Source organism: Myotis nattereri (genome assembly GCF_964212035.1).
Source record: "Myotis nattereri genome assembly, chromosome: 5".
Classification (NCBI taxonomy): Eukaryota; Metazoa; Chordata; class Mammalia; order Chiroptera; family Vespertilionidae; genus Myotis; species Myotis nattereri.
Window position 1 is genome coordinate 31178732 of NC_138080.1, and position 22866 is coordinate 31201597.

Genomic DNA, 22866 nt, shown 5'->3' on the forward strand with positions numbered 1-22866 from the left:
GGATGAGTGAAACCTGTGTGCCAGGCCCATCACTGGGAACCAAGAGCACACAAACAGGTTGTGAGCAGATGACTGAGGTACTGCAGGGTTCTGGACATCAGCTTGGGCAGAGCTGGATGAAGCATCCCCCAGGTGGAGGTATGACAGGTAAGCAGACAGAGCCAAGTGGAAGGAGCGGATAAGGCACCAATGGAAGGAGAAATATGAGTGGGCAGGAAGGTCCTAGACCAGGGGTGGGCAAACTTTTTGACTCGAGGGCCACAATGGGTTCTTAAACTGGACCGGAGGGCCGGAACAAAAGCATGGATGGAGTGTTCGTGTGAACTAATATAAATTCGAAGTAAACATCGTTACATAAAAGGGTACGGTCTTTTTTTTTTTTTTTTTTTTTTTTAGTTTTATTCATTTCAAACGGGCTGGATCCGGCCCGCGGGCCGTAGTTTGCCCACGGCTGTCCTAGACACTGGGAACTGCTGGGCTGCAACACAGGGAGGGTCAAGGGCAGAGGCTGGCCTTGCCTGCCTGGGCGGTACCGCCGCAGATCGAGAGGGAAACAGGGGAGGAAGAGGGCCACCAGGGACCCTTGGCCCTGTGAAGTAGGCTCTGGGGCCTAGAGAAATACACTGGGCTATTTTTAGGCTCCTGTTGGCTTTGTTTGCTCTCCAGTTCTTAAGTAACAGGAGACAAGACTGCACTTGCCAACCCAGCGCCTGGTTGAAGCCACAGAAAGCTGCTGGGACTCCTCTCAAGACCCAGGACACATTCCTGCCAAATCCAGGCATCCAGCAATCAGGCAGATTCTCACCGCACTCTCTTGGAGCAGGGCTGCACCCAACAGGACAAGCTCCGGAAGCAAGCGAGAAGACACCAAAGGCACAGATGGCTGTTCAGCCTGCGGCCAGCTGTTCCAGATCCCACCAAGGTGGGAATCAAGTGTCCTTTTAGTCAAATTCTACTCCCTGACACTTTGCAGGAGCCACATTGGGCTAATGAGCACCCTAAGCCCCATGAGACCCCAAGAACGAGATGGTTTCCATGCAGGGAGCTCTCCTGTGTGCTCAACGATATAGCACAATGTTCAGACGCATCACTGACCCCCAAACACCCACAGGGCTGGGCGCTGCCACTGGATGGTGACAGAAGGAAGAAGAAAGGATAAATGAAGTGCCCAGGGCAAGCCCTCCCTTCCCCCGAAGCTTCCTCCAAACCGCAGAGTGCTGAAGGCAACAGGTGGATTGATCGGGGCTGTTCTGGGAACCAGGTCAATAAAAACTCTTATACTGTGTGCTTGGAACTGTTGGGCTCACTCACCAGAAGCAGAAAGTATTTTTTGAACTTAAAAACCTGTGTTTTGCCCTAGCCTGTGTGGCTCAGTTGGCTTGTCATTTTCCCATGCACCAAAAGACTGTCAGTCGGGCCGAAACCGGTTTGGCTCAGTGGATAGAGCGTCGGCCTGCGGACTGAAGGGTCCCGGGTTCGATTCTGGTCAAGGGCATGTACCTGGGTTGCGGGCATATCCCCAGTGGGAGATGTGCAGGAGGCAGCTGATCGATGTTTCTCTCTCATCGATGTTTCTAACTCTCTCTCTCCCTTCCTCTCTGTAAAAAATCAATAAAATATATTTAAAAAATAATAATAATAAAAAAAAGACTGTCAGTCGGCACATGCCTGGGTTGCGGGCTTGCGCCCTGGTGGGGGGCAGGTGGGAGGCAGCCAATCAATGTTTCACTGACACATCAATGTTTTTTCTCTCTCTCCTCTCCCACCCTTCCTCCCTCCCTCTCCAAAAATCAACAAAAAATCTTTTTAAAAAGCCCCCAAATACCTGTGTTTTAAGGAAGCCATAAAGTGTTAAGAAAATGGTTAGCTATCTGGAACTCCCAACCAGCAGATACAACAATCAGGTGGAAAGATGTTTCCTGGGAACAAGAAGCAGCTGGACTTACTACCCAATCAGCCTGCAGGACAAATGCCAGAGAACTTTAGGTGTTGGAGAAACAAGAGAGGTCAAAGGAGATGACTCCTCACCTTTCACTGTGTGGAAAAAAATCTGGAAGACATTCCACCAATAAAAAGGGAAGGAGAGCTAGGCCCACCCCTGAATGTGCAAGTCCTGCCAAGGAAAATCAAAAGAGCAGCGGAAGGAGCACTTCCAAACTCACTGTACGAGGACAGCATCACCGACACCAAAACCAAAGACGGTATAAGAAAGGGAAACCACCGACTAAGACATAGATGCAAAAACCCTCAACTAGACAGGAACAAACCAAAAACCCAACAACATATGAGGACACACACCGTGCGCCAGTGGAATTTACCCTGGGTGTGGACGGTCAGCTCAACGAACCTCCATCATATCAACAGGCCACAATGAGAAAACCACATGGTTATATCAACAGGAGCAAAAAATGTATAGTAAAAATCCAACAACTTTTCATGATAATGATTCTCAGCAAATTAAGAATAGAGGGGAACTCTGTCAACTTCAGAAAAAATATCCACAAAATACCTACAGCGAATGTCATACTCCATGGCGAGAAACTTGAGGTTTTCCCACTAAGATCAGGAACCAGGCAAGATGACCCCTCACCCCCGCTCTTCAACACTGTACTGGAAGTCCTAGCTAATGCAATGAGACACAAAAAGTAAACACAAGGTGTACAGATTGGGGAGGAAGAAATAAAACTGTCTGTTCGCAGATGACATGATCATCTATGCAGAAAATCTGAAATAATTAACAAAAAATAACCTGGAACTAATAAGCAATTATAGTGAGATTATAAGATAAAGGTAATATTATATATTATACAATATGTAGCCCAGCCAGTGTGGCTCAATGGTTGAATGTCAACTTATGAACCAGGAGGTTCAATTTCCTGCCCAGGTTACAGACTTGTTCCCCAGTAAGGGGGTGTGCAGGAGGCAGCCAATCAATGATTCTCTCTCATTATTGATGATTCTATCTCTCTCACTCTCTCCCTCTCCCTTCCTTTCTGAGATCATTAAAATATATTTAAAAAAATACAACATGTAAAGGTCAGTTGCTTTCTAATAAACCAACAATGAACAAATAGAATTTGAAATTAAAACAACAACACCATTTATTATCAGCCTCACAACAAAAGGAGAGAAATACTTAGGTATAAATCTAACAAAATATGTACAAGATCTATGTGAGGAAAAGTACAAAGCTCTGATGAAAGAAGCCAAAGAACTAGATGAATGGAGAGAAAGTCAATGTTTATGAATGGGAAGAATCAATATTGTCAAGATGTCAGCTCTTCCCAACTTGACCTACAAATTCATCACAATCCCAATGAGAATCCTAGCAAGTTATTATGTGGATATTGACACACTGATTCTAAAGTTTATATGGAGGCAAAAGGTCCAGAACAGGCAACACAATATTGAAGAACAAAATCAGAGAACTGATGCTACCCGATTTTAAGACATACTCTAAAGCTCCAGTAATCAATACAGCATGTATTCTATCCAGCAATTATGTTTGCTGATATTCCAAAGGACTTAAAAACTTATGTCTCACTAAACTCGGCATACACATGGTTATAGCAGCTTAATTTATAATTGCAAAATTTTTGAGGCATCCAAGATGCCTTTCAGTAAGTGAATAATTACACAAACGTGATACATAAAGATTATAGGATATTCTCCAGTACTAAGAAGAAATTACCTATCAAGCTATAAGCACACATGGAAGAAGCTTGAATGCATGCTATTAAGTGAAAAAAAAAAAAAAAAAAAAGCCAATCTGAAAGACTACATACTGTATGATTCCAACCACATGACATTCTGGAAAAGGTAAAACTATGGAAACAGCAGTGAAAATACTCTATATATTATAATAATGAATCTATGTCATTATACATTTGTTCATACCCATAGAATACACAACATCAAGATTGAACCCTAAGGTAAACTACAGACTTTGGGTGATTATCATGTGTCAAAGTAGTAGTCACTATTCTGGCGAATGATGTTGATAATTGGGAAGACTAGGCATGTGTGGGGACAGGGAGGCATATATGTGTAGGCATATATGGGAAATCTTTGTACCTACCTCTCAATTTTGTTATAAACCTAAAACTACTCTTAAAAAAAGATTTTAGCCCTAGCCTGTTTGGCTCAGTGGATAGAGCACAGGCCCACAAACTGAAGGGTCCCAGTTTCCATTCTGGTCAAGGGCTCGTACCTTGGTTGCAGGTTCCCTGGCTCTGGTGCGTGCAGGAGGCAACCAATAGATGTGTCTCTCTCACACTGATGTTTCTCTCAGTCTCTTCCTCTCCCTTCCACTCTCTCAGGTGAGGATTAACAAAACAAAACAAAAAAAAAGATCTTATAAAAAATGAATAAGCAAACACACACACAGAGGAACAGCGTGTGTTGCCCTGGCTTGTGTTGTTCAGTGGTTAGAGCACTACCCTGAGCACCGAAGGGTCGAGGGTTTGATTCCTGGTCAAGGGCACATACCTGGGTTGTAGGTTCAATCCCCAGCCCAGGTCAAGGGGCATGAGGGAGGCAACCAATCAATGTTTCTCTCCCTCCCTCCCTCCCTTCCACTCTCTCTAAAAATCCATGGAAAAAAAATTCTCAGGTCACAGAACAGACACATAGACTAGTGGACAGAACAGAGAGCACAGAAACAGACCACCACAAACATAGCCAACTGCTCTCTGACAAAGGAGCAAAGATAGTTTTCACAACAAATGGTGCTGGAACAACTTAATCTCCACATACAAAGAAATGAATTAAGACCCAGACCTTACATTCTTCATAAAAATTAACTTAAATAGACCATAGACTTAAATGTAAAACACAAAACTAAAACTCCTGTAAGATATTGTGAAGGTAAACCTAGGTGACCTTAGGTTTAGCGAGGACTCTTAAATACACCAAAAGCATGATCTGTGAAAGAAGAAGCTGTTATATTGTTTCCAAGGAGCAGAAAATTTCCTCTTTCCTACTCTCCCATACCCCCGATCAATTCCCGAACTATGATTATACGATTTAATCCATTTCCCTAATATTTCAGGGACATCAATTTCCACTCAACTGTCAACACCCCATGGGACAGCCTGCTCTAAACTGGTGACAATACAGAGGGAGAGGACTGAACAGTTGTGAGAGCCCTTTGGGAGGGAAGAGCCACAGGACCAGCTGGTGGAACCAGGAAGAATCTAAGTGGTTTTGGCCTCAACAGCTGGGTATTTGGTAGGTAATGAACTGAGAGAGGAAGAGAAGGACCTGTTAAAGATCTGGTTTTGGACTCACACCAAATGAATAGACACTGCATTACAGCTGTATGTCCATGGGCAGAAGGAAACCCTGGTAGAAAGATGAACAGGGAGTCTTGAGCATGGAAATGCATTTCAAGAAGTGGATGTAGATGCCCTGGGCAGAAGAAGCAGAGAGACCAGAAGATCTAGGCCAGGGCCTGAGGAACCTTGTCGTTGAAAGGCTGGGCTGAATGATGAAGATCAAGGGGCAGCCCAGAGAGCCGTAGAGAATGCTGCCCCTAATCCCAGCCTTGCCAAGAAAAGGTGCTTGTGGGCTGGGTCACATGCTGCTGGGAAGGCAGCAAGAGAAAGATGCCACTCAGCTGGCCAGTGGATGGGGGAAGCAGCTGTTCCCTTCACACCCTACTTACCCACCTCGCACCAGCTCCACTACACACACACATGCACGACATGGAAGGAGGGGCCGCCTCAGAAGGAGCCCCAAGTGGTTCTGGAGACACGCAGAGAGCAGGTGATGATGACCTTTGTGCTAACCAAGGCCTGAGAAAGATGTGCCACCTCTGTTCTCTGAAAGCGTGCACCAGGAGTTAGGAACACCTGCCCCCAAGATGGCCCCTGAAAGAGGAAGACGAGCATGGCCAAGAAGGGGTGAAAAAGAGGGGAAGAGAGGAGGGAGAACTTCTAGGTAATGTCAGCCATCCCATCCAAGGGGCTCCTGAAGGGAGCTAAGCAGGCCTTCCTCCAGCAATACCACATGCCCAGCTCGGGCTAGGCCGGGGCAAGAATGGGTGAGGAGGGGCTGCCCCAGTGGGGATGAGCTGGATGCCATAGGAGATGAACGGCGGGTCTGGGAGGAGGAGAAAGTATAGGGGACTTGTTAGCCACGGGGGCATGGAGCGATGGCACTCACTGTGTATTCTGCATGCTTTTTTCCATACCATTTCATCCACTTCCTGAACTCTCGGTCCATGGTCTGCAAGGGAACAAAATCAGACAGCCCATCAGAAATCCAGGAAGGCAGAGGAACTTGAGCAGATGGCCTGTGGCTCCTCGAGGCCCATCGATCCCCTTGTTCCCCTCCCACTCTGATAGATTAAGCCGAGACTGCCAGTCTGCCCCCTCCACCAACACAACCAGTAAGCAACAGCTCCAGGAGGATTCTCGGGGTCCCATGGATGGTAGACTGTGGGCCTACAATAGTTCCCAACCTTCAGGGAACCGGAGGACACCAGAGTCCAAACCACAAACATTTCTGTTGGATGAGATGATGCTCAGACCCATTTACTCCGCAGACAGTGTTACCAGCTGAGCCCACCCTGGGGGCAAGAGGCTATAGTTTCCAGAGGAACAGAAACACACTAACAGAGACCCAAACTCACACTGGAGACCAAAGAGCCTCAGAGCTCCTGCCTGGATGACCCTCTGTCCCCATGTCCCACCACACCCCCATCCCCACCACCTGATGATGGGGGCAAACAGATGTGAAAAGAAAAGAGGTACAAAGACACGGCCAAGTCCCCCATGGCTCACCTCCGCGTACTTGGCTGGGATGTCCGCTTTCTCGACTCCGTAGTGATGTTTGCAGTTGGTGGCCGCGGCGACTTGCAGCACGACCTGGCCCACTCCTTCAGAGAGAGGTGGGGGGAGGGGTAGTCACAGATGCAGGACCGTGATGGAAGGTGGGAGAAGCCAGGTGGGCAGCGGCCAGGAGGGTATTAGGCAGAGCCCCCAGACTCTCCACGAAGGCACACGCATTCACTAGGGGATGGCTGTCACACTTTGGCTCCCACCACTAGAACTGGTCTATGGCCAGATGAAGCATGAACTATCCAGACACAGACACAGCCCTTAGAGACTGATGCCACAGGGTAAGGCTCCCATTTATCTCGAATCCACACTACACTGCTGCCACAGCACAGCAAGGCTCACCAGATCGGACATCGCCTTGAGAACACCATCAATGCTTGTCAATGACTGGGTTTAAAACGGGATTGGAGGTGGCAGGAGAACCCCCGAAAAACAGAAATGGGATCTCCAAACCACTGTCACTGGTGGCATCGTTGCCCAGCCGGACAAGCAGGAGGAGCTCAGATCCAGGAAAGGGGCATTGCCTGCCAGCGCCAGCACTGTGGACCTTAGCCAGCAACCTGTCCTCCCATGAGAGGTCAGCTTTGCATTTCAAATAATGTTAGGAGCCCTTCAATTTTCCATTTTGAATAGAAGGTATTCAAATAATAAAAATAAACACACATGCCTGACTGGCGTGGCTCAGTGTTTGAGTGTTGATCTATGAACCAGAAGGTCCGGGTTCGATTCCTAGTCAAGGCACATGTCCGGATTGCGGACTCGATCCCCAGTGTGGGGCATTGCAGGAGACAGCCGATCCATGATTCTCTCTCATCACTGATGTTTCTCTCTCTCTCCTCTCTCCCTTCCCCTCTGAAATCAATACAATACACACACACACACACACACACACACACACTTTTTTTTTTTTCACACACACATTTTAAGAAGCACACTATTTAGAAACACAGGTAAATGAAAGCCCACAGGTAAAGGTCGTGAGGGTCCCTACCAGGGGTAGGGGAGGAAGTGAGAGTCATGCACAAGACTGGTGGTTTTAAAAAATTATCACTCTTTCAATGTAAGAGAGATAACTTAAACAGCCTTCTAGATAACTGGCTTTTGAACCACATGCATCCCAATTAAAATATGAATTGTGTGCTTGAAAAGGGCTTAAACTAAGGATGACGCTACCAAAAATGTCATCTTATTCCCAAGGGTCAAGGACACACGTGCCTGTTCAGACAAGACTTTCAAGTCTGTAAGCATGAGGCTATAGTGTATAAACAAAGTCACACGGGGACGGCAAAGATACCCAAAAGGGAGGCTGTGCGCAGGATTCCTAGTAGAGCAATCTGATTTTGACAGTCAGATAATCAGCCCTGTCATGCCAATCAGAATATCCTACCAGGAATCAATCAGCCTGATGTTTACTCATTCTACAAAGCTCATCTTGGGCACATCTGCCAGGTCCCTGTAGCTGTCCTGCTAAGACAGGCCTTGCTCCCAGTAGCCTCCACTGGTGCTGAGGATGTCCCATAAGAAAGAAATAGGGGGTTGCTGGGGCTGGAGAGAGCTGGGACCCCACCCAGGTATTGAGAAGCAGAAAGGGCTTAGTTGAAACCTGTTGGGATGTAACTGTTTCCTCCATCTCTGGGGGAGCTAGAGGATCTGCAGGAAGGTCGGCTGGGGCAATGGGTATGAGGGAGGACCTGCCCCCTCCAGCAACCTCACACTCTTAACTTTTCACAGAGGAGGTCTGGGGACTTGGAGCATAGCCCTGGGGCCACCTGTCCCACACTCACCACTTCCCAAGTCCACAAACAGGTCGTCCTCGGTCATCTTGATCTCATCAATCATCTGTGCGACCAGGTCAAAGGAGGTCTCCCCATATACCTCTGGGGAGAAGGGCTCGTAGTTGTTGAGCTTCTCAGGGTCTGTCACTGAGTGGTTGTAAACCTGCTGCAGGATGTGCCGCAGGAGCCCATTGGATGGCCGCGTATTCAGCTTCATGGGCTGCGTGGTTCCCTTCCACTGCAGACATCAAGGAAAAGTGCAGGAATGTGTCACACAGGGGAAAATACACCCTACGACCTTCACACCCCAACACCAGGTTACTGCTTCCTACTGAAAAAAAAGTGTGCATGTGTATATACAAGTGTGTGTCTGGGTACATGGGCGTTATATGAGCCTAAACATGTATAAGGGTATGTATGTATATATAGGTGTGCATGTGTGTGTATAACTGGCGAGCAATAAGGCCCACAGTGCACACCATGCTCACTGCCTGGGCCCTGCCATGCTGCCATGCTGCCTCGCTACACAACAGGGTTGTTAGCCTGTTGACCTCAGAACCCTGGCCTCAGAATGACTGTCTTCCTGAAAATCTACGTGGGAAAAGAAATGGGCCCAGAGGAGCAGAGAGCCAGCACCCTTCAGCCTTGGCCTTGCCCTCTTGGGATCAAGTAATGTGAAGGACAATGGGGTTGAGAACCACAGTTGGGGTCTAGATGAGGAGATAGGCCTGAGGGGAGAGTGAGGCCACCTACCAGCTGGTGGATGCTGTCGATGGCCCGGTTGTACTTATCACAGAGCCTCTGCATGCTTTCGAAGCTGAAAAAGGCAAAAGAAAGGCACTGGTTACTGCCAAGCTCAGAACAGGACACCAGGAAGGGATGGCACGTGGACAGATGTCACAGGGTCAGGCAGAGCCTGGCTCCCACCCAGAGGTCATAGGGCACCAAAGAATACCCCACATGGGCAACAAGGCTAGGCCAAGAGTTTCAGGGTGAGGCAGTCATGGCTACGAGGCTGTATCTTGTACTCACAGGCCAAACCCGAGGGCAATGGTGTGCTCATCAGGCCATAGATCAGAAAAGGGGTTCACACAGCCATTCCTAGAGCCCCATGGGGAATGGAACCCAGACCAGGCCCTCACCCCCAACCCAGCAGGCAGGCTCTCACGGCCTTTCTCTCCCTGGCTGGATCCCGCAGCCCTCCCGCCCTCGGTCCTGACTCGGATGGGTGCTGAGAACACCCACAGGGAGAAAGGGCAACTGGCTTTGCTGGACCACGCCGATACCCTGACTGTGCAGAAAGGAGGGCAGCACCTCCTCCCTTCACACCGGTATCACGTCTGTTTACTTTTTTAAAGTTTCCACACTTTCAAAGATATAAGCAGCATGTGTTAGATATATAATGAGAGCTTGGGGGAGTTTTGTTTTTTTTAATATATATATATTTATTGAAAGGAGAGGGAGAAAGACAGACAGAAACATCAATGATAAGACAGAATCATTGATCAGCTGCCTCCTGCATGCCCCACACTGGGGACCAAGCCTGTAACCCAAGCATATGCCCTGACCGGGAATTGAACTGTGACCTCTTGGTTCATAGGTCGATGTTCAACCACTGAGCCAGGCCAGCCAAGCGGGGGGAGTTTTTTAAGAAACGAAATTCTTGGTGAGGGTGCAGGATCAGGATGGATGGAGTCAATGGGGGAGGAAACAGGAACACTGAATAATTTCAAAAAAAAAAAAAAAAAAAGAATCTAAATTCTCCCAAACATAATCAATTTTATTTTAGGTGTTAATTTTCAATGAAATCCCCTAAACCAGGGGTTTTCCCCTGGGATTGTCATACCCCCAAGGAATACAGGGTGATGTCTGGGAACATCTGTTTTGTCATGACTTGGGGTGCTCCTAGCATCTAGTAGGTGGGGGCCAGGGATGCTGTTCAGCACCCACAGTGCCCAGGACCGCCCCACAGAAAGTGACCCAGCCCTGATGTCCACAGTGCCACAGGGGGAGGACATGCACCAGGTTCCTGTGCTATATAAAAGGAGCATCCCTGGGGCTCTCTACGTCTGCTCAGCGATGCCAGCTGAGTAATGGGCTCCTTCACACACGGGACACAGAACCACTACTCCCCACGAGCACCTTCGATACCTACCCCACTCCTTAATCTCAGCCCTAGATTTACAGAGTTTAGGGGCACTTTCCTTCCTAACAGAAGTAACAAATTCAACTAAGACCAGCACCCACATGACATGTTTGCAACTCCCTTGGATGGCAGCTGCCATTGAAAAAGCTAGAGAGTTCAAGGGCAGGACAGAGCAGCCACCACCAAAGCCTGAAGAGTTCTCACAAAGGACAGTGACTAGAAACATCGAGCGGGCTGATGCAATTAGTAACCAGGAACAACATGCTCCAGCACATTCCAGAAGACTAGTTACAGGACGGAGGTGACGAGAGGTATGGGGCCAGCAGGCTCACCGTGGACAGAGGCCCTCCTGGCCCCGTGGCCCTGAGTCCACCTAGCAGATGAGAAGATGACTTAGCAGCAGGTCCAGGGCTCTGGTCCACACTTTCTGTGGCCGCAGGCAGAAGCCACTACACTACTCACCACTCTGCATTTCAGTTCCTGTGCTCCAACTTTCACATCACCCCTTCAACCCAACCACAGTGACCACTCACAGCCTCCGACCACCCCTGGGAGACATTCTCCTGCAAGGATGAGCTCAGACTGGCCCCACCGCTCTCTGCCAACTCCGACATCCTTCCAGTCTTTTCTAAGCCAACTGAACATGAAAGGAAGAACATTAAACTTCCAATTCAAGCGTCTTGTAGCAAAAGCACCTCTCAAACATCTGCTGCTGTAGGCCCTGCACACAGTGGACACCCCTTTATTAAAGATGTGCTTCACCGACTATGTGATTGACATGCAAGGGCCAGTGCCCCTACATATCCTCACCCTAGGGGCAAGAGGACTTTGTCATGGGATCCACAGCATGGTTGATGCCCTGGACAATGAGAATGCAATTCCCCCCTTTTTTCCCCCTCCAATCTTCACCTGAGGATATGTTTTCATTGATTTTAGAGAGAAAGAAAGGGAGAGGGGGAAAAAGGGGGGGAGGGGAGAAAGAGAGGGGGAGAGAGATCAACTGAATGCCTCCCGTACGCACCCCAATCGGGGATTGAACCCACAACCTGGATATGTGCCCCGACCGGGAATTGAACGGGTAACTTTTTGGTGTATGGGACAACACTCCAACCTACAGAGCCACACCAGCCAAGGCCAGTTCCCTTCTTTTTACAACACTGGGTGACAATTATTAGATGGGGAGGAGGGCGAGAGGTGAGAGGACAGAATCTGGCTGACTGAGGTGGGAAATGCTGACCCGTGAACCAAGGCCTCTAAACACACGTGAGATCAAGGAAGGGACGCCTGCGTGCTGGGCCCTGTGCGGGGGCTTCGGAGCTCCTGTGGGCCATGCTCTTCAACAAAGGGTGAGTTATCTCAGCCCACAGACAGCACCACCCTTTAGCCTGCCAAGAGCTAAAATGGACACAAGCCTGGAATGTCATCTTTCTTTCTCAAAGAAAAATAAAAAAATTCCAAGCAGGCATTCCAGAGCTGGCCTCTCCCTTCTCCACCCACAGGACTCTCCTTTGAGATCAGGATGTGCCTGCAGGAAACTGCTGAATGTGGCCAAAAGGCTGGGTACGGTTACTGAGAGCTGGACTGGGGCTAACGAGTATCTGGGGCTCCAGAGGCCAGGCCACCAGTGGCTTCTGGGTAGGAAGCTTGGCTGCTGGAGTCGCCCGCTATGAAAACAGCGACTATAAACTTGAGGTGATTTCACACAGACCAAGTCTTGTTGCACAATGTGGCATTCTCAGTTATGTCCTCACTCTGACAGCCTCTGCCAACATCTGATAAAAAGTTCCTATAAAATAGCTCCAGAGATTATAGCCAATTCTGAAAGGAAATTTCAGATCAGTTTGTACCATGGAAAAAGAACTAATTATAGGCTGTGTCCCTACCATGTGTTCAGATAAAGAGAAGCAGCTCAGACAGAAGCCCACTTACCTTTTGGTGTCGTAATCGATTAGGACGTAATTTTCCATAGCGAGCTTGAGGTCTGGGATTTCCTCACAGACCCATCTGAAATCCAAAAGCAGAAACAACAATGAAGATGATTTTTCAGGCTGGACATTTCACTCTCAACTTTCTTAAACACTGTTTACTTCTAAATATAAAAAGAAAATATCCTCATTACTCAACCGGAGTCATCACTACAGATTATACAGAGAATAAAAGGCAAATCAGGAATATGATGAAAAATGGCATGCCGAAACCGGTTTGGCTCAGTGGATAGAGCGTCGGCCTGTGGACAGAAAGGTCCCAGGTTCGATTCCGGTCAAGGGCATGTACCTGGGTTGCGGGCACATCCCCAGTAGGAGATGTGCAGGAGGCAGCTGATCGATGTTTCTCTCTCATCAATGTTTCTAGCTCTCTATCTCTCTCCCTTCCTCTCTGTAAAAAATCAATAAAAAAATATATTTAAAAAAAGAAAAAAGAAAGAAAAAAGAAAGAAAAATGGCATGCCAATGAATTCAATAACTTAGTTGAAGTGAACAATTCCTTGAAAGACACAAATTACCAAAACTGACATGAGAAGAAACAGAACATCTGAATAGCTCTATCCAATTACATAACCTGATTCCTTAATAAAATACCTTCCCACGGAGAAAGCTCCAGGCCAAGATGGCGTCACTGGTGAATCACATCAGACATTTGAGAAGAAATAGCACCAATTCCACCAAAATGTTTCCAGTTTTATGAGGCTAACATTACCCAGATACCAAAAGCAGAGGAAGACAAAAGCATCGTAAAGGCATTACAAGTAAGATTTTTGTGTCATCAACAGACACAAAAATCCTTCACAAATATTACAAATGAATTTAAATGAATTTGGCAAAACACTTTTATCAAGTGAGGTTTATTCTAAGAATGAAGAGCTGCTTAACACTAAAATTAATCACTGTAATTTATCTCACTAATAGAATAAAGGGGAAAATAGTATGGCCATCTCAACAGATGCAGAAAGTGAATGTGACAAAATTAAATCCCTACTCATGATTAAACAAACTCTCAGGAAATTAGAAATGGGGGAGGACAGCTCAATAAAAGTCTGGGGTCAGGTATGAAACTATTGTCTCTGGGCAAGAAACCACCCGCAGCTCCACTTTGCCTGCTGGCTCCGTTCTGTGATCTGCAGGGGATGGGAGGTGGAGTGGGGGACACAAGGATACTTGAGAAGGAATAAGGAACAGCTCTTTTTGTCCCTGGGTCCCTATGTCATCTAGCAAGACTCCTCACTCTGTCTGAAGTATTGCTTCTCGTAACAGCTACTGAATCCAGCTAGCAGTTTTCTTTATCATGCCCACAGACCACACACTCAGACCACACTCCTATCTCAGAAGTCTGGGTACACTCCCCTGGAGACCCATTCCAAACTCAAAGTCGCCAGAGCCAGCTGGACAGTCCACATGTCACCTTCCTGTGCTCCCCAGATCCAAGGGTCCCTAGGCTGCAATAGTGCTCTCTTCTCCTTTGCTTACAGAACGCCCCCCTTTACTCCCAGTGAGCACCTCCCGATGGGGAAACCTCTGATCAGCAGCACACATGGTTTCAGGCAGGAGACTATGAGCCCTGCAGCTAACACCAAACTGGGTGCAAGACTCATACTCCCAGGAGGGTGGAGACAGTGAAGATGCCTGTAGGCTCCACCTCCCTTCAACACTGTACTAGATAGACAGAGGTCCTGGCCAGTGCCACATGACAAGAGAAACAAATGGACAGTCTTCACTGGAAAGAAACAAAACTATCTCTGTTCACAAGACACATGATTCAGTATGTAGTCTAGCCAATGGAATTTACAGAGATGCTTCCAGAACTCAAGATGTGAATTCAGCAAGGTCACAGGACACATGGTCAACATGCAAAAACGAGCTATATTTATATGTACCAGCAACAACAAAGAATAAAAGAAAAGAAAAAAGAAAATAAATTAAATGTCTCTTAAAAAAGCATTAACACATAAACACTCAGACCCTGGCTGGTGTGGCTTTTAGTTGGAGCATTATCCATGCACGAGAAGGTTTCAGGTTCAATTCCTGGTCAGGGCATACACCTAGGTTGTGGGTTCGACCCCAGGTCGGGGCACCTATAGGGGGCAACTGATTGATGTATCTCTTTCACATCAATGTTTCTCTCTCTCTTTCTTCCTCCCTCTCTAAAAAATATCCATTAAAAAAATCCTTAAAAAAACATAAATACCTAGGGATCATTTTAATGAAAGACTTGCAAGAGCTCTATTGAAAACAAAACAAAACAAAATGTTGAGAAAAGTTAAAGGCAACATAAACAAATAATGTTCATGGGATCCAAGACTCAATATTGTTAAACCTCCTCCTCAAACTAGACTCCATCTCAAAGTAATCCCTAAAAAAGCCCAACAAGCGCCCTAACCGGTTTGGCTCAGTGTATTAGAGTGTCGGACTGCGGATTGAAAGGTCCCAGGTTCGATTCCGGTCAAGGGCACGTACCTGGGTTGTGGGCACATCCCCAGTAGGAGATGTGCAGGAGGCAGCTGATCGATGTTTCTCTCTCATTGATGTTCCTGACTCTCTATCCCTCTCCCTTCCTCTCTGTAAAAAATCAATAAAATATTAAAAAAAAAAAAAAAAAAAAAAAAAGCCCAACAAGCTTTTTTGGAGAAACAGACAAACTGATTCTAAAATTGACACACAAAGGCAGAGAACGTGGAACAGCCAAAATAATCTTTAAAAATAATAGCACTGTTGCAAAACATACTATCCTGTTTTGGGACTTACTATAAATCTGCAGTAACCAGCAGTGTGTGGTAAACAACCAGGGCAATGACACTGAACACAAAATCCAGACAGACAAACAAATAAACATGAAATTTTGATAAAAGCACCAAGATAACTTAATGGGGAAAAGAGAGTCTTTTCAACAAATGAGGCTGGAGCCCTGGCCGGTTTGACTCAGTGGATAGAGCGTCAGCCTGCAGACCAAAGGAAAGGGTCCTGGGTTCAATTCCGGTCAAGGGCACGTACCTTGGTTGCAGGCTCCTCCCAGGCCCAGGCCCTGGTGGGGACATGTGCAGGAGGCAACCAGTCAATGTGTTTCTCTCACATCGATGTTTCTCTCTGTCCTTCCCTCTCCCTTCCACTCCCTCTAAAAGATCAATGGAGAAACATCCTCAGGTGAGGATGTACCAAAAAAAAAACAACAAATGAGGCTGGAACCACCAAGTATCAGATGGAAAAAACTTAAATTTTCACCCTCATAATCTTTGTAATCTCATTTAATAGAACCATGATTAATTCACAACTGATTTTAAACCTGAACGTAAAAGTGAAAACCACAGAGCTTATTGAAGAAAATAAAAGACAGCATCTTTGCAACTCAGGAGGCAAAGATTTCCTGGATGCAACCCAGACAACTAACCATCAAAGAATGAACTCAGTTAAAAGCTTCCACTCATTGAGGTGCCATGAAAACCGCAGTCAGCTACGCTACACCTCCTGTAGCACCTCATCAGGCACTCACTGCCAGAACATGTCAATAATTCTCACAACTTCAGTCAAGGGAGACAAACAACTCAATCTCAAGAAATGACAAAACAAAGCAGAGCTCCCCAGAGAAGTGGCCGATTCTAAGGGTGCGATGTGGGAAACTCAGAATGACTCTGGAGCATCCTGTGGTTCCAGAAAGTGAGGCTGGACTCAGAATGGGCAGGGGCAAGTCAGAGGAACACAGGACAGAATGAAAAAGCCCCCATTGGGCTCCCAGAGCTGGAAACACATTCATCATGTGGTGGACAGGTAAACAGGATGAGGGAACTGTGGTCCCTCCTACAACAGCACGCTGCTCAGTAATAAAAAGGAAAAGCTCCTGGTACACACAATGGAGAATCTCAAAACGGCGTGCTCAGCATGCGCTGTACAATTCCATGCAGGTAAAATTTTAGAAAATGTAAAGTAACACACAGTGCCAGAAAGCACATCAGGGTTGCCGAGGACAAGAGTGAAGAGGGAGATGGATTCAGGGGACATGAGGAAATGTGGGGGATAGAGATATCTGTTGCCATGACGGCCGTGCATGGACATGTGTACAGCCACCCCACTTAGACCTTACACTTCACACATGTGCAGTTTCTGTGCTTCGGGTGTATTTCAGTTACAATTTTTAAAGCAATATCGGAAAGAACACCCTCAGCTACCTCTGTGTAAGTTGGAAATTCTCCATTATAAAAAGTAAAAGGAGAGGGGAAAAAAATGAGGTAACCACCCAGCTCTGCCAATGAACAGAACTCATCTGTAGGGACAAAGAGGGAAGAAGGTCAAGTTGTTTTGAGACACAGGACTTGAGGCTCAGGCCTGGAGGGCAGCAGCCACTGCCAGTCCAGGAGAAGACCAGGTTAACTGGAGATGCCAAACCAAAGGCTGGCTCCACAGATTCAAACTGGCCTGACACCCTGTACTGCAGGACAAAAAGACACCCTACTTTGCAGAGGAGAACCCATTGGAGAGGCCGACTACCATGAAGCACCCCCAAGGAGTAGACAAGAACCAAGCTGCCAGCTCAGAGCCCTCCCTCTCTCAACCACAACACTTCCACCATCTAACCAGCAGCCTCTTTAAAAATAAATAAATCAGCCTGGCTGGTGTGGCTCAGTGGTTGAACATCAACCTATGAACCAGGAGGTCACAGATCAATTCCTGGTCAAGGCACATGCCCAGGTTGTGGGCTCAATCCCTAGTAGGGGCGTTGCAGGAGGTAGCCAATTAATGATTCTCCTTTATCATTGATGTTTCTATCTCTCTCTCTTCCTTCCTCTCTGAAATCAATAAAATCAATCAATCAATAAACCAGCCCTAGCCAGTTGGCTTACTGGTTGGAGCATTGGCACTCAGACTAAACATTCAGATCAAGAGCACATACCTCGGTTGTAGGCTCCATCCCCAGCCATGATTGGGGCACCTGCGGAAGGCAGCCAATTAATGTTTCTCTCTCCCTCTCCCTTCCCTCTCTCTAAAATCAATAAAAACATATTTTAAATAAACAAATAAATAGATAAATAAAACTAAGCAACCTGTAATACTGCTTCACCAACTGAGGGGTTTATGGATTATACTAGAAAAAAAAAAGATCCTACATCTCAACAATGGCACCCTGCTAGATCCACACAAATAATTTCACCCAATCCTTAAAACGATCTTTCAAGGAGACACTGCTCAGCCCCAAGATCAAACCAAAGCAGCTGGGGGAGCTGCAGGGCCTGTTAGGTCACCAGCTCCCAGGCGGCAGGGTGGAGATGCCCATCCTGACTCTTCCACAGACACCACAACCTGGCCCTGCCATGGGCTACTACAGGCTCATGTGGATGTCATGGTGTGTGACCCAGGTGGTGACTACATGGCTAAGGATGTTAAGAAACAACACAGCAAGATGCCAGTAAACAGCCCTAACCAGTTTGGCTCAGTGGATAGAGTCAGCCTGCGGACTAAAGGGTTCCAAGTTCGATTCCGGTCAATGGCATGTACCTTGGCTGCGGGCACATCCCCAGTGGGGAGTGTGCAGGAGGCAGCTGATGGATGTTTCTCTCTCATCAATGTTTCTAACTCTGTATCCCTCTCCCTTCCTCTCTGTAAAAAATCAATAAAATATGTTTTTAAAAAATGCCAGTAAACAGACATGCGAGTTTACCGAGGGAATTGACAAAGATTGGGGTTTCCAAGCATGGGATATGCAAAGCAGGAAGTAGCCACTGTCATCACTCGAGTTTGTTCCAGACCCTCAATCCAGCATGGAGAAAAGGCCCATTAGAGACAGAGTGGAGGGTACCTTCCTCCTGGCTCCAGACCCTCCAGTGCCATACCAGGAGAAGGCCCACTAGACACAGCAAAGGGCACCTTCCTACTGGTTCTGTCAAAACTGTCTCTGACACACCCTGTGTTCTTCCCTGCACTCTCACAGACTGGGCTTTTGGAGGGCTACCAAGGATATGGAGGGAAAATCAGTCCACTAAGGGGCTATGCTGAAACAGCACCAAATCCAATAGGAAGAAGACAGAGACAGATGGAAGAGAGAGTAAAACAAGGGGCAGAGGAAAGGAGTCCCCTTGTCCATCAATTTCCACGAGAAGCCGAAGTTCATAGAGGCACCAGGACCTATCCAGGCCACACCCAGACAACCTGGACTCCTCTAACCAAACTCTGACACTTTTCAAGTCGTCTCAAGATGCCGATAGGGAACACAAGAAGGACTGGGCTGAGAGAAGGTGGGTGTGCTGGAAAGACAGGAACGGGCGCTGGCCCCAGGCCAGACCCACCCCCGCAGATGCCACACTCACCGGATGGTCTCGATGATTTCATGAGCAGCATCGTGGTGTTTGTCCTGAAAGATAAAATGACAGGGTTTAGAGCTGACTGAGCAGTCTCTCTATACTCCATTGATGGCAGGTTGGCCATCTTAGAGTCCAGGGACTACAGGATGGGGGCACTGTAGCCCCTGGGCTTTCCCATCTCTGTATTTCCAGACCCACTAAGCTCTCAAACGCCCCACTCAGGCAGGATTTCCCAGTGAGTTATTAGGGTGCTGTCCTGGGACCCCTGCCCACTTGGGACATGCTGGCCTAGAAGAGACCCTGTCCCTGTAGTTTCTCTCCCCAGCAGGCAGCAGGGAAGGGATAAAATCTATGACCCGACCCTCCTGTCCTCCACCCACCAGTACCCACTGGCACTTCTCCTGGGCACTCCCACGGCCTGGATGCTACAGGCCTGGCTTTGAGTTACTGAACCTCCCAGGCCTCTGTTTCCCCATCTGTAAAATGGGAAATGCCAATAATAACCATGGTGAGAATGCATGTGGCCGTCCTCCTGCCTAGACAAAGACACCTCCCACTTCCACTGGTGGCCAGGACTGTGCCCACTGTGTGTGGGGGGGAGGGGGAGGATTCACCATGGCTTCTTCCTCAAAGGAAGCTCAGGGATCATCCAGGCCTTTCACCAGGGTGTGGGCAGCAAGTTAATCCAAAATCTCAAAGAAACTAGGATCAGAACCACCGAGTAGTCCCCTCTAGCTCTGTCCTTCTCCCACATGAACACTATGCCTTCCGTACTGCGGCGAGAGTTAGTGCATGGGGTCAGCAAAGAGGATGGGCCTGGAGGGAGAGGCCTGCCAACCGCTGCTCTGTGGCAGTAACAACGCCTCTTAGCCCAGGCCACCATTTCTACCGCTTTACAACAGGATATGGGTAGAGTGCCTCACATTCAATAACAGAATCAAAACAGCTCTTTAGATACCCTTGAGACTTAAGTCTTATTTTTTAAAAAATAATAGCTCTATTGAAATATAATTCTGATAGAATGAACTCACTTGTTTCAAGTACACAGTTCAGTGGTTCTTAGTAGGTTCAGTGTTGTATAACCACTGCACTAATTCCAGAATATTCCATCACCCAAAAAGGAAGCCACATCCCTATCAGCAGTCATCCCAGCCCCCTCCCAGCCCCTGACAACCACTAACCCACTTCATGTCTCTGTGGATGTGCCTGTTCTGGACAGTTCACATAAATTGGATCACACAGTATGTGGCCTTTTGTGCAAGGCCTTATTTTTTAAGGCACAAGAAAAAAAACCATCTTTCTAATGTTCAGAAGAATGTCCTCCCATTTACTAAGAATCAACCAATAAATATTAAACTGGTATCATTTAAACAAGGTGGGGACAAGATGAGAACATACATCTACACAGAAATTCATATGTGAGCGTTCACAGCAGCGTAATTCACAACTGCCAAGGGTGCAATGCAGCTGCCAGCCATTACCAAGCCACAGGTATCTTTACTCGAGTTTGTTCCAGACCCTTATCTTTCAGGACAATATTAGCAAAATAATGCACCAAGCTGCATTAACTGTCTTGGCCCAAATATGCACACAGGCCTGCAAAGGCACAGGAGCCTGGAATTTGGTCTCTTCTGTGATGAGAACTTGTGCTTTCTCAGCTTTAAAACAAAAATAAAGGGAGAGAGAAGTTGACAACTGTGCCCTCTGAGGTCTCAGAGTAATCCTTTTAGGACCAGGCCAGTTTCTACCCACAGTCCTGAAGGTATAACTTTAGAAGCCCTGCTCACTATCAATGATTCAGATGCTCTCCTGACCTACTGGCCATGGCCTCTTTTACTTCTCCATAGACCTTCGGAGGAGAGAGATGTCAGACCCGGCCAAGAAAGGTCAGACTGGGAACAGCCCTGAGGAATCCTGCATTGACAGTCCAGTCCTCGTCTTGTTATGCAGGGACGCCCCCTCACACTTGCCCCTCTATAACAGGAGCCCTGGACCTTAGATTGATGGCCCAGCCTTTGTCTCATTATGCAAGGATACCTCTTCATATTCCCCCTTGCATTTCAAGAGCTCTGGACCCTGAATTGACAGCCCAGTGCTCCCCTCATTACACAAGGACACCCCCACAATGCCTCCTTCACTGCCCACATTCCCAGCCCAAGGTGGCCCACTGCTGCATCAGAGACTGGCCCATGCTCTTCTCACTACTTGTACCAGAGCACCCTAAAGAAGCAGCTGAGAGCTCTAACCAGTTTGGCTTAGTGGGTAGTGTGTCGGCCTGCAGACTGAAGGTCCCGGGTTCAATTCCAGTCAAAGGCACATGCCCAGGTTGTGGGCTCGATCCCCAGTAAGGGGGTATGCAGGAGGCAGCCGATCAATGATTCTCTCTCATCACCAATGTTTCTCTCTCTCTCCCTCTTTCTTCCTCTCTGAAATCGATAATATATATACATATACATATATATATATATATATACACACACACCCTTTTTTTTTTTTTTTTTTAAAGCAGCTGAGAGAGGTTCTTCCCATAAAAATCTGTCTGGTGGAACGCTGGCAGCTGGGAAAGCTAAGTGGTGTGTACCTGGGGTTCATCAGGTCCACCCACTTTGGGAATCATGTGAAAAGGTCCACAATAAGTGCAACTGTTCCATCTTAAACTGTGCGCTGCACAGAAGGCAGTATCACGCCCTGAGATGACACCAAACTGATCCTTATGGTACTACTCACCTCCCCAACATGGATGTGAGGCTGTCGCTTATTCTTCCAGACGTTGAACCTCATGTGCTCAGGAGTGTGTACAGGGGACACTCACCGAAGAAGGGTGGGAGAAGGGTGGTTTTTTGTTTGATTTTGTCTTTTTATATTTTTATTGATTTCAGAGAGGAAGGGAGAGGGATAGAGACAGAAACATCAATGATGAGAGAGAATCATTGATCAGCTGCCTCCTGCCCGCCCCTACTGGGGGGATCAAGCTCACAGCCTAGGCATGTGCCCTTGGCTGGAATCGAAACTGGGACTTTTAGTCCAGTGGTCGCCAACCGGTGGTCCATGGACCACTGGTGGTCCGTGAGGTCCGAAAGGTTGGTGACCGCTGCTTTAGTCCACAGGCCGACATTCTATCCATGAAGCCAAATGAGCTAGGGCTCTCTGTTTTAATGGCAGGGTTTTGATGAGCAGAGGTCTGGCTGGAAGAGTGAGACGGGAGGTGGTCACTTACACTCTGTCAACAGGCATCCAGAAAACTCAGTCCCAGAGGAAAACCAGAGGGTGTGACCGGAGGCTTCGGGGGAGGGGCAGCACCAGGTCCAGTAGGTGCCTGTCTCATACTGGCCCATTTCTTCACCACCCCTCTCCCCACTTCCTGGTGTACAGGTGCCCCTGGAGTTGGACTGGGTGGCAGGCTTACAGATTAGGTTAAGTGCATTAATTGGGCCTGAAGCATTCTGTTGCTTAGGTGGGAGCAAAAGTGTGTAGTTTATGGTTTATCCTTTATATGGTCGACTCAAGTATTGATCATGATAGCACCTTAACTAGTTCAAAATATGCAGGACCCCAAACACAGAAGCCACATGTCCAAACAAATTAAGAGCAAAAAACAGCTGGTGAATGGCTGGAGCAGAGGAGGAATGGGCAGAGAGCAGGTACTGATGGGACGTAGGATGGGCAGTTAGAGGTCAGGTCTTCAAGAAACATGACTGATGTGGTGCCTAGGGCAAAGATGGTAGGTCAGATGGGCTGAGGGTGGCCAGATTTGTGGGGTTCGAGACAAGAGGAAAATGCAGGTGCCTCGTTCAAAAATGGTTAGCAAGTTCAAGGCAACAT

The 22866-nt window shown here is 47.5% G+C and overlaps 1 protein-coding gene across 1 annotated transcript in view; it reads right to left on the reverse strand.

The window, feature by feature from the left end:
• DOT1L (DOT1 like histone lysine methyltransferase) overlaps positions 1-22866 on the reverse strand; it is a gene marked incomplete at its 3' end in the record, with an annotated part of 59148 nt that overhangs the window by 28778 nt on the left and 7504 nt on the right. The window contains exons 2-7 of the mRNA XM_081091969.1: positions 19051-19094; positions 12693-12767; positions 9371-9434; positions 8627-8855; positions 6786-6880; positions 6166-6228 (exon numbers count right to left, since the gene is read on the reverse strand). Coding sequence (XP_080948095.1) covers positions 6166-6228; positions 6786-6880; positions 8627-8855; positions 9371-9434; positions 12693-12767; positions 19051-19094 — 570 coding nt within the window. The remainder of the gene's footprint in view (positions 1-6165; positions 6229-6785; positions 6881-8626; positions 8856-9370; positions 9435-12692; positions 12768-19050; positions 19095-22866) is intronic.